This window comes from Hypanus sabinus, chromosome 7 (assembly GCF_030144855.1).
Source record: "Hypanus sabinus isolate sHypSab1 chromosome 7, sHypSab1.hap1, whole genome shotgun sequence".
Taxonomy (NCBI): domain Eukaryota; kingdom Metazoa; phylum Chordata; class Chondrichthyes; order Myliobatiformes; family Dasyatidae; genus Hypanus; species Hypanus sabinus.
In genome coordinates this window covers 180,177,761-180,190,345 of record NC_082712.1, presented here as the reverse complement: position 1 = coordinate 180,190,345, position 12,585 = coordinate 180,177,761, and the positions used below count along the sequence as shown (strand labels likewise).

Below are 12,585 nucleotides of genomic sequence, written 5' to 3'. Positions count from 1 at the left end.
AATTCCACAGGTTAAACACTCTCCGGCTAAAGAGATTCATCCTAATCTCTTTTCTAAGACACTTAGCCACTCCCACCATAGGAAACTCCTCTCCAAATACACTCTATCAAGGCCTTTCACTATTTGATAGGTTTCCCATCGTTCTTCTGAATTCCAGTGAATACAGGCCCAGAGCCATCAAACACTCTTCATATGACAAGCCAATCAATACTGGAACACGAGGAAATCTGCAGGTGCTGGAAATTCAAGCAACACACACAAAATGCTGGTGGAATGCAGCAGGCCAGACAGTATCTATAGGAAGTACAGTCGACATTTCAGGCCGAGACCCTTCGTCAGGACTAACTGACAGTAAGAGAAATCTCTATCTCCTTTGTTATTTCTTCAAAGAATTCCAAAAGATTTGTGAGGCAAGATATTCCTTTGAGGAAACCAACCCAACTACAGCCTATTTGATCACGTGCTTCCAAGTACCCTGAGTGATGTCTGCAATTTTCCAGTCTTCCAAAAGCATTCCAGAATCTAGTGATTCTTGAGAGATCATTACTAATGCCTCCACAATCTCTTCAGCCACCTCTTTCAGAACACTGGGATGTACACCATCTGGTCCAGGTGGTGTACCACCTGAAAGGTCTACCTGCCTTCAGACCTTTCAGTTTCCCAAGAACCTTACCCCTGGAAATGGTAACTTTGCACACTTCATGGAACTTCCACCATACTGTTAGTGTCTTCCACAGTTCGTCTGCCATTTCGATCTCCCCCCATTACTACATCTCCAGCATCATTTTCCAGCAGTCCAATATCTATTCTCGACTCTCTTTTACACATTATGTATCTGAAAAAAACTTCTGGTATCCTCTTTACAGTAAGTTACAGTAAATATGAAGATTGGTGGTGTTGTAGATAGCATAGAAGACTGGCAGAGAATACAACAGGATATAAATCAATTGCAGATATGGGCAGAGAAATGGCAGATGGATTTTAACCCATCTATAAATGTGAAGTGTTGCACCTTGGTAGGTCAAGTGTAAAGAGACAATACACTGTTAATGGTAGGACCTTTATCAGTGCTCATACTCAGACGGATCTTGGCATCCAAGTCCATTTCTCCCTGAGGTTGATTGGATGGCAAAGGTTACATTTGGAAGGTTTGCCTTTATTAGCGAAGGAATTGAGTTCAAGAGTCAGGAACTTTCAGTTGCAGAAAGTTGCAGCTTTATAAAATGCTAGTTAGGCCATATCTGGAGTATTGCATTCCATTCTGGTCACCCCATTACAGGAAGAATGTTGAGGCTTTGGAGAGGATGCACAAGAGTTTTACCAGGATGCTGTCTAGATTAGAGGGCATGTGCTATAACGAGAGGCTGGACAAACTTGGGTTGTTTTCTCTGGAGCAGTGGAGGCTGAGGGGAGATCTGATAGAGGTTTATAAGATAATGAGAGGCATAGATAGAGTAGACCGACAGTATCTCTTCCCCATTATTAAGGACCCTCATCACTCAGGACATGCCTTCTTCTCATTGCTACCATCAAGAAGGAGGTACAGAAGACAGAAGACACACACTTAACATTTCAGGAAGTGTATCTTCCCATCCACCATCAGATTGCTGAACAGACAATGAACCCATGAAGACTCAATCAATACTCTTGCTCTCTTGTTGTACTACTTATATAACTCATTTATACATATATTAATTTCTTATTGTAATTTTCAGTATTTTAGCATTAAGTATTGCAACGTACTGCTGCCACAAATGACATATGCCGATAATATTAAATCATTGAAAATTGATCTTGTTACTAGTCTTGGCCTCTCTTGTTGCTGTAGTCTGTAAACCCGAAACAGAGAATGAAACTACTTCATCTCTGCCAGTGTGATATAACAGACATATAAAGCTACTTGGACAGGTACATGAACAAGAAAGGTTTAAAGGGATATGGGTCAAATGCAGCTTAGTTTGCAATTTTTGTTGGCATGGACCAGTTAGGATGAAGAACAGAGGGTGGGGAATCTGTGGAATTCATTGCCACAGGCAGCTATGGAGAGCAAATCATGGGGCATATTTAAAGCAGAGATTGATAGACTCTTGATTAGTCAAGATGTCAAAGGTTCTAGGGAGAAGGCAGGAGAGAGGGGTTGAGAGGGATAATAGATCAGGCCATGATAGAATGGTGGAGCAGACTTGATGGACCGAATGGCCTGCTTCAGCTCCTATGTCTTATGGTCTAATATAAAGTGCATTAACCTATAAAGGAAATGCCATACTCACTTGCAGGCCTTCCAGAGGGAGCCTCGTCCTTCTCAGTCTCCAAGTTCCAAGTTACTCTCTTGACAAGAGGCTTGGTTTTCACTCCAGTGTTTTGTGAAGCTGCTTCAGTCTCTGCCTTTCTTTTCACCGGTTCTGTTGACGGCAATCCGCACTCATTACTGCTCTCTGTTTTCACTAATCCCAGCCTTTTTTCCCATGATTCATTTCCAACTGTATCAGTCCGTGCTTCCTCCTGCTTCATTACACTGTGTGAAACAGGGCAAACTGCCTCTGGCTTCGGTTCATTCTTCTCAAAGCGCAAGTCTGCCGCAAAGTTCTCTACTTGCTCACTCTTGAAGGAGGTGACTGTTATTGTCTCAGTACTGGGAGGGACAGAGGTTTTTGGATGCTCAGTTGTACTCATGCCCACAGATACTTTTTGATCATCAACACATGTAACTGGTTTAACATCTGCAGGCATCGTTGGTATAACGTCTACAAGTATTATTGGTTTAGCATCTACCAGTGTGGTTGGTTTAACGTCTACAGGTATCGATGATTTAACATCCACCAGTATCATTGGTTTAACGTCTACAGGTATCGATGATTTAACATCTACTGGTATCATTGGTTTAACGTCTACAGGTATCGATGGTTTAACGTCTATAGATATCGTTGGTTTAGCGTCTGCAGGTATTGATGGTTTAATGTCTGCAGGTATCGATGGCTTACCATCTGCAGGTAACGATGGTTTAACATCTGCAGGTATAAATGGTTTAACATCTGCAGATATCGATGGCTTACCATCTACAGGTATCGATGGTTTTACGTCTACAGATATAATTGGTTTAACATCTACAGGTATCGTTGGTTTACCATCTACAGATACAATTGGTTTAACATCTACAGGTATTGTTGGTTTAACGTCTACAGGTATTGGTATAACATCCACAGGTATAACAGGTTTAATTTCTATAGGTATCACTGGTCTACCACCTACAGGTATTGCTGGTTTAGCAAAGTTCAAAGTATCAGCTTCAGCAAAAGATGTTGGATCTGATGTAGCTGAAACAGGCAAGGGAAACAGTTTATCATCGGGCTTCAAGGCTTCTTCATTTACTGTCAAAGGTGCACTCTTCTTTTCTTTACAAAGATCAATCAGGGAAACAGAAATCTCATCTGCGACTGGATACCCCACATGGAGAGACTCAAAGGAAATACTTGGAGTTTTTATTTCTGCTTCTGCTTGCCTTGTCTGTGTGTCCGAACCTTCCCAAACAGGTTCAACTACAGCAGGAATTTCCACCTTGTCTTTTCCAAAGTTCTCACTTTCATAGATGAACTCTTTGTTTTGTTCAGGAAGTTCCATCTGCTCTGGTTCTCCTTGCTCTTTATCACTGTGTGTCACAGATTCCTCATTTATTGAATGAGAAGAATTCTGGTCAACAGACAAATTGTTACCACCCTGTGAGCCCTCAGCACTACAAGAAATTATAAGCTCTTGCACTGACGCATTCTTCTCTGAAGACTCATGCCTGGCAGAGGGTGAAGGTCTCTTTTGCTCTTGATCCTTCTCATTAGATGCTACTTCCTCCTGAGTAAATTTCCGTCTTCTTTCAACTTCTGGGGCATGCCACTTTGTCTGTGAGCCCTTCTCTCTAGACCTAGATCTACTCTGATCCCTTGACCGGGAATGAGTTCTCGATCTAGCCCTCGGTTTCCTTCTCTCTTTGGATCTCGATCGAGTCCTTGATCTTCGTTTTCCCTTATATCTAAAAGATCTTCGTTTCTCCCTTGAACTTGATCTGGTCCGTGACCTTCTCTTATCCCGTGAGCTGGATCTAGACCGTGATCTCCTTTCTCTAGAACTAGATCTGGACCACGACTTTGTCTTCTCTCTAAATTTAGGCCATAGCTTTCTCTTATCTCTGGATCTCGACCTCCTTCTCTCCCTTGACCAGGAGGTTGACCGCCTCCTTCGCCTATCATACTGTTCTCGACTCTGTTCCCGTCGATACTGCCTTCTCTTGCCTTTCTCGCTGCTGCTTCGGGAGTGCTTGTAAGAACCTTTGTGGTCCTTTGAGCCTGAGATTTTCTTCCACTTCTTGCGGCTGTCCGTAGATGCATCAGAAGATGAGCTGCCGGATCTTCTTTCTCTTGATTTTGATCTAGAACGTCCTCTCCTTTCCCTGCACCTTTCCTGCTTCACTTTCCGTCTCCTGTACCTTTCAGAGCTGCTAGACCGAGATCGTGATCTGGACTTCGATCGCCGCCGTTCTCTCGAATGTGATCTCACCTTTTTCCGCTCCTTTGACCTTGACTTTGATCTGTAGCCCCCATGATTCTCGCGGACCAAATTCTTGCTTCTACGTCGGCTGTGAGAACTTGATCTCGACCTCGAGCGAGCCTTTGGTTGAGAGTGAACTTTTTTATCAGCTCTGTCCCTTACCTCATTTTCTGAAGTGATATCTACATCAGTTCTCATTCCAGTGGGAACAGTCTGGTTAGTGCCCTTCGAAGCCCCTTCATCAGAAAGTGAACATGAAGAAACACCATCACAGTCCGTGTTAACTAGCTGTTGCTCAGACCTGTGTCCATCTTCAGACACTGAAAAGCTGCACTGCATTTGGCTTTTATGCACGTTATTCCATTTGCTCGTGCCAGACTCTGCACTCAATATCTCATCCTTGGCCTCAGAAGGAACCTGAGAGCCACAAGAAGCTTCCAAGTGGGAGTCCAAAGAGGGTATAGCAAAAGATTGATAAGCATCAGGGTTCTCAGCTGGGGTTTCTGCTTCTGGTGCTTCTGCTTTGATTTTACAAGGTTCAGATTGTTCAGCATAGGATAACTCTGCAACATCAGAATGAAAATAATGGCTTACTGTGTCAGCTCTGGGTTCCTCTCTGACTGGCACGACATTGCCAGGGCTGGAAGCTGGAGACTCACCTTCACATTTTGATTCCCTCCTCTCAGGTGTGGAATTAGATGAACTTGGGTCAGAACCCGTGGGTTCGAAAGGATCATATATATCATCTGCACTTTTTACATTGGTTGGCAATGGCGAATTACTGCCCTTTTTGCCACAGTGTTGAACTTCATCATCTGTGGGTTCAAATGGGTCATATGGATCCAAGCTAGGCAACCGTGCGCCACTCATCAACTTTACACAACTCTGTGCAGATGAGCTGGAAACTATGCCTTGACCTCGATGCCTTCCTGGAAAAACACCAGAGGTGTTGGCTGAGCCTAGAGCAAGAGAAGACTGAATTCTTTCCTGGAGTGGTCTTTCACCACTCTTTGCAGGCTCCGTAGACCCTGAAGCCTGAGTATTCTGGTGACCACCCCCCAGTTTGTTTATAGGAGGTATTCCATTACCTTGCATGGTTTGACTCTTGATCTTTGGTATTCTAGGGAATTCAGATATATCAAGCCTCTTAAGAGCTGGTTTGGGTGGGATCCGGTTCAATGTGCCCATGTTGTTTTTAATATGCAAGTTCGAGGCACTATTTAACCACCTGAAAGGTGTGAAGCCACTGGTTCCCTTCTGATTGTCCCCTGCACTTTTACCAGGTGCTCCTGTCTGCTGTGTACCAGTGAGAGAAGCAGATTCTCCAGTTCTGGGGCCAGAGGATATCTCAGGCATTGGGGTAAACGTCCCTGAAAAAGCAGGTCGCAGGTTGCTGGAAGCCATTTGCTGCCGTGGATTCGATGGAAAATCAGATGTTGATGGAAAAGCAGTCGAGGAAGATTTCTTTGTAGGAGTCAAGCCAACAGTTTTCCAATCCCCTTTCGAGCCACTTGTGGAGTTACCTGAGTTATGAGCACTGGTGGATAAAGTGCCACTGGAAGTCTCGCCTGCTCTGCTGCTACTGGATGGTAACAGTGAAGATTGGTTTGATGCAACTGCAGAGAGGAAATGATAAAATTAATACAAAGTTCAAAAGAACACAACAAAACACAATGGCAACTCATTATCTAAAAAACAATGTTTCATTTCAAACCAATGTACTACAGCACACAGTTAACCAGGGACAGAGTGGGAGCCTTTAAGAACCAAAGGGGTAATCTCTGCGTGATGTGAGTGACATTCAGGTCATGCTCTCTTCTCAATGTTGCCATTGAGCAGGAGGGTATAGGGGGCTCAGGACCACACCACCAGGTTCAGGAACAGCTTCAACCATTAACTCCTGAACCAGAGGGGATAGCTTCATTCACCTCAACTCTGACTCGATTCCACAACCGATGAACTCACTTTCAAGGGGCACTGTAACTAATGTTCTCAGTTTTTGTTTGTTTATCTATTTATTATTTACTTTCTTTTGTACTTGCACAGTTTGTCATCTTTTGCACACTGGCTGTTTGTTAGTCTTGGTGTAGTTTTTCAGTGATTCTATCCTATTTCTTTTTTCTACTCTGAATGCCCACAAGAAAATGTATCTGGTGCCATATATGCACTTTGATCATAAATTTACTTTGAGTACATTAGTGACATTTAAGAGACATGAATGATCAGAAAGTAAAGGGCTGTGTAGGAGGGAAGGGTTAGATTGCCCTTCGAGTAGGCTAAAAGGTTGGTACAACATCGTGGGCTGAAGGACCTGCACTCTGCTGTAATGATCTATGTTCTATGAATACTTCTCATCTATATTCACCAAAGATGGGGCCAAGAAAAGACCAGTGAGGGCCAATAGTCTGGAGATGGTCAACATTAAGGTGGAGGACGGGTCTGATGCCATGGGACACATAAGGGTTGATAAATCCCTAGGTCTAAACAAGATCAGGTTGCTCAGGAACTCAAGGGAGGAGGTGCCTTGGGCCCTGAAGGAGAATTTGGAACATTTGTTAGTCACAAGTTGAAGTGTCAGGAACTAGGGGATAGCAAATACTGTTCCCTGATAAAGTAGAGTATCATGCACAAATTAGATGACTTAAGGCCAGTGAGCCTTAAGTAAGAGGTAGGGAAGTTATTGGAGAAAATCCAGAGGGATACAATTTACGTGCATTTGAAAAAATGCAGGGTGGGCCAGGAGAATCAGCATGGCTTAGTGTGGGGGAAATCTGGTCACTTTAATTTGATTAAAGATTTTTTTGGAGGAGGTAACTAAAGACAGTGAAGTCAGAGAGGTAGATGTTGTCTATGGAGCAGTAAGGCATTTGACAAGGACCTGCATGGTAGCTGATCCTTGTCTAATTTATTATAAAATTGGCTTAAGATAGGAGGTAAAGGGCAGTAGCAAAAGGATACTTTTCAAAAATGTTTAATGTCATTTCCCATACACAGGTGTAAAGGAGAACAAAATAATTGTTACTCAAGATCTGATGCAGCACAAAAACAAACATAATAAAAAGAACACAATAATAATACAACACAATGAATATAAATACATAAGACTGCTTACATACATAGGTAGTTTGTAAGTCCATAAAATGACACTAGGCACAAGACAGCCTGTACATAAGGTGACTGACAGGAAATATTATATAGTAGTGGTGGGTTGGGGGCATAGAGGATTGGGTTAGTGGGTGGAGGTGTTGATTAGAATCAGAATCAGATTTAATATCACTGCTATATGTCATGAAATTTGTTGTTTATTGGTGGCATTACATTGCAATATATGATAATAATGGGAGGGGGCAAATAGTCTATGAATGGGGTAGGTGGGGTCCTTCATGATGTTACTGGCCCTTTTCTGGCACCTTTCTGTATTTTCAGTGGCATGCAAAAGTTTGGGCACCCCTAGTCAAAATTTCTGTTACTGTGAATAACTAAGCGAGTAAAAGATGTCCTGATTTCCAAAAGGCATAAAGTTGAAGATGACACATTTCTTTAATATTTTACGCAAGATTACTTTTTTATTTCCATCTTTTACAGTTTCAAAATAACAAAAAAGGAAAAGGGCCCGAAGCAAAGGCTTGGGCACCCTGCATGGTTAGTACTTAATAACACCCCCCTTGGCTTGTAAGCGCCTTCTGTATCCAGCTAACAGTCTTTCAATTCTTGTTTTGGGAGATTTTCACCCATTCTTCCTTGCAAAAGGCTTCTAGTTCTGTGAGATTCTTGGGCCGTCTTGCATGCACTGCTCTTTTGAGGTCTATCCACAGATTTTTGATGATGTTTAGGTTGGGAGACTGTGACGGCCATGGCAAAACCTTCAGCTTGAGCCTCTTGAGATAGTCCATTGTGGATTTTGAGGTCTGTTTAGGGTCATTATCCTGTTGTAGAAGCTATGTTCTTTTCATCTTTGGTGTTTTACAGATGGTGTGATGTTTGTTTCCAGAATTTGCTAGTATTTAATTAAATTCATTCTTCCCTCTACCAGTGAAATGTTCCCCGTGCCACTGGCTGCAACACAAGCACAAAGCATGATCGATCCACCCCCGTGCTTAACAGTTGGAGAGGTGTTCTTTTCATGAAATTCTGCACCCTTTTTTCTCCAAACATACCTTTGCTCATTGTGAGCAAAAAGTTTTATTTTAACTTCATCAGTCCACTGACTTGTTTCCAAAATGCATCAGGTTTGTTTAGATGTTCCTTTGCAAATTTCTGACGCTGAATCTTGTGGTGAGGACGCAGGAAGGTTTTCTTCTGATGATTCTTCTATGAAGGTCATATTTGATCGGGTGTCGCTGCACAGTAGAACAGTGCACCACCACTCCAGAGTCTGCTAAATCTTCCTGAAGGTCCTTTGCAGTCAAACGGGGGTTTTGATTTGCCTTTCTAGCAATCCTACCAGGCAGTTCTCTTGGAAAGTTTTCTTGGTTTTCCAGACCTCAACTTGACTTCCATCGTTCCTGTTAACTGCCACTTCTTAATGACATTATGAACTGAGGAAACTGCTACCTGAAAATGCTTTGCTATCTTCTTATAGTCTTCTCCTGCTTTGTGGGCATCATTTTTTGTAATTTTCAGAGTGCTAGGCATCTGCTTAGAGGAGCCCATGGCTGCTGATTGTTGGGACAAGGTTTTGTGGAGTCAGGGTATTTATAAAGCTTTGAAATTTGCAACATCTGGCCTTTCCGAACGATGACTGTGAATAAGCCATAGCCCTAACAAGCTAATTGAGGTCTGAGACCTTGGTAAAAGTTATCTGAGAACTCAAATCTCTTGGGGTACCCAAATTTTTGCATGGTGCTCCTTTCTTTTTTTTCCACTCTAAAATTGTACAAAACAAAAATAATAAGGTAATCTTGTTTAAAGTGTTGAAAAGAATGTTTCATCTTTAACTTTATGACTTTTGGAGATCAGTTCATCTTCTACTCACTTAACTATTCACAATAACAGAAATTTTGACCAGGGGTGCCCAAACGTTTGCATGCCAATGTATATGCCACAATGGTGGTAGGCTTAAGGCGGTGATGTATTGGGCAGCTTTGACTACCCGTGTACAGCCTTTCCATGCGCCAAGATGATTAGACATCTGTGACTAGTGGTGGACTGCAGAAATCAGTGGTTGAAACCTTTTTTACCTGTGATATATTTACAATTTGAATGTGAATTTTAAGCGCATCTATAATCCTCCTGAGTGGCACTATCATATTTTCTTCCACTCCTACCCTGGCAACAAGTTCTGGGCACCTACTACACCCTGTGTAAAAGAAGTTATTCTGCACATCCTCTTTGAACTTTCCTCCCCTCACCCTGAAGCTATGCCTTCTTATACTTGACAATTTTATCCTAGGAAAATGGGTGACGCAGTGGAGATATGTCACTATCAAAGGAGGTGCAAGATGCTGCTTCCCTCTGCTAGCCAGCAGGTCACCCTTGGGCAAGGTGTAGCAGCTGTTTAGACCTCCAATCAGGGTCATGGGAGGCGGTGGATGGTTGTATCAGCAGCTGGTGCACATCACGAGTCCTGGTTATGCAACCACTGACACCAGACAGACAATCTCTGAAGAGTATTGACAATTAACTAGGGTCACCTATCTTGTAAAGCCACAAGCAGGCAATGGCAAACCACTTCTGTAGAAAAGTTTGCCAAGAACAATCATGGGCAGTAAAAGCTCATGACCTCCTGTCATTTGACACTGAACATAACATATAAACAAACCCTGGGAAACTACCCAAACTATATCTCTCATAATTTACCACCCTCTGACTAAAGTAATTTCTCTGCATATCAGTTCTAAATGGAAGTCTTTCAATCCAGAAGTCGTGCCCTCTTGTCCTAGAATCCCCTACCATGGGAAATAACTTTGCCATATCTAATCAGTTCAGGCCTTTTAACATTTGGAATGTTTCTATGAGATCCCCCCTCATTCTCCTGAACTCCAGGGAATACAGCCCATGAGCTGCCAGACGTTCCTCATATGGTAACCCTTTCATACCTGGAATCATTCTCATGAATCTTCTCTGAACCCTCTCCAATGTTAGTATATCCTTTCTAAAATAAGGAGCACAAACCTGCATACAATACTCCAAGTGTGGTCTCACGAGTACCTTATAGAGCCTCAACATCACATCCCTGCTCTTATATTCCATACCTCTAGAAATGAATGCCAACATGGCATCTGCCTTCTTCACAACTGACTCAACTTGGAGGTTAACCTTTAGGGTAAAATCTCTGCGTTTGAATTCTCTCCCCATCTAAATAATAGTCTGCCCGTTTATTTCTTCCACCAAAGTGCATGACCATACACTTTTCAGCATTGTATTTCATTTGCCACTTCTTTGCCCATTCCACTAAACTATTGTAAGTCTCTTTGAGGGCTCACTGCTTCCTCAACACTACCCGCTCCTCTACCTATCTAGAGGCCATGAGAAGGCCTTGGTGAACAGGATTAAGGAAAATCCAAGGCATTCTATAATTTGGGAAAACATTTAATTGGGGTAGGGGGAAATATGATGTTTTTAGGCACGAACTCAGGAACACAAATTGGGAGCAGATGTTCTCAGGGAAGTGCACAGAAATGTGGTAAATATTTAGGGAATATTTGCATGGTGTTCTGCATAGGTATGCTCCACTGAGGCAGGGAAAGGATGGTAGGGTAAAAGAACCATAGCATACAAAGGTTGTGGAAAATCTAATCAAGAAGAAAAGCTTACAAAACATCCAAGAAAATCGGTACTGATAGTTTCAGAAAATTACAAGGTTGCCAGGAAGGAGCTTAAGAATGAAACTATAAGAGCCCATGAGAAGGCCTTGGCGAGTAAGATTAAGGAAAACCCCAAGGCATTCTACAAGTATGTAAAGAGCAAGAGGAAAGGACCAATCAGGTGTGAGAATAGGACAATCAGGTTCAATAATGGAAACGTGTGCATTGAGTCAGAGGAGGTAGTTGAGGTACTTATTACTTTGCTTTAGTATTCACCAGGGAAAAGGATTTTGGCAATTGTGGGGATGACTTACAGTGGACTGAGTAAGGCATTGGATAAAGTTTCCCACTGAAGACTCATTCAGAAAGTAATAAGGCATGGGATCCAAGGAGACCTTGCTTCATGGATCCAGAATTAGCTTCCCACAGAAAGAGCCCACTGGGAGGCAGATTTTAGAAAGGTGCAAAAATAACAGGGTTGTTATCACGGGTGACTTTAACTTCCCTAATATTGATTGGCACTTGATTATTTCCAAGGGTTTAGATGGGGCAGAGTTTGTTAAGTGTGTCTAGGATGAATTCCTGTCACTGGGTCAGGTTACAGATCTGTCAGTGGGTGAGCATCTGGGGGACAATGATCACCGCTCCCTGGCCTTTAGCATTATCATGGAAAAGGATAGAATCAGAGAGGACAGGAAAATTTTTAATTGGGAAAGGGTGAAGGAGGCTTTAAATGAGGTTATAAGGCTAGAACTTGCGGGTGTGAATTGGGATGATGTTTTTGCAGGGAAATGTACTATGGACACATGGTCGATGTTTAAGGATCTCTTGCAGGATGTTAGGGATAAATTTGTCCCGGTGAGGAAGATAAAGAATGGTAGGGTGAAGGAACCATGGGTGACAAGTGAAGTAGAAAAAGGCAGCATACATGAGGTTTAGGAAGCAAGGATCAGATGAGTCTATTGAGGAATATATGGTAGCAAGAGAGGAGCCTAAGAAGGGGCTGAGAAGAGCAAGAAGGGGGCATGAGAAGGCCTTGGCAAGTAGGGTAAAGGAAATCCCAAGGCATTCTTCAATTATGTGAAGAATAAAAGGATGACAGGAGTGAAGGTAGGACTGATTAGAGATAAAAGTGGGAAGATGTGCCTGGAGGCTGTGGAAGTGAGTGAGGTCCTCAATGAATACTTCTCTTCGGTATTCACCAATGAGAGGGAACTTGATGATGGTGAGGACAATATGAGTGAGGTTGATGTTCTGGAACATGTAGATATTAAGGAAGGGGAGATGTTAGAGTTGTTAAAAT

At 42.6% G+C, this 12,585-nt stretch overlaps 1 protein-coding gene across 4 annotated transcripts in view; it reads right to left on the bottom strand.

Annotated features, from left to right (window-relative positions):
- Positions 1–12,585, bottom strand: part of phrf1 (PHD and ring finger domains 1) — a 188,827-nt gene that overhangs the window by 27,386 nt on the left and 148,856 nt on the right. For all 4 annotated transcript variants that reach the window (XM_059976263.1, XM_059976264.1, XM_059976265.1 and 1 more), the window contains one exon: positions 2,271–6,152. In XM_059976263.1, the coding sequence (XP_059832246.1) occupies positions 2,271–6,152 (3,882 nt within the window). The remainder of the gene's footprint in view (positions 1–2,270; positions 6,153–12,585) is intronic.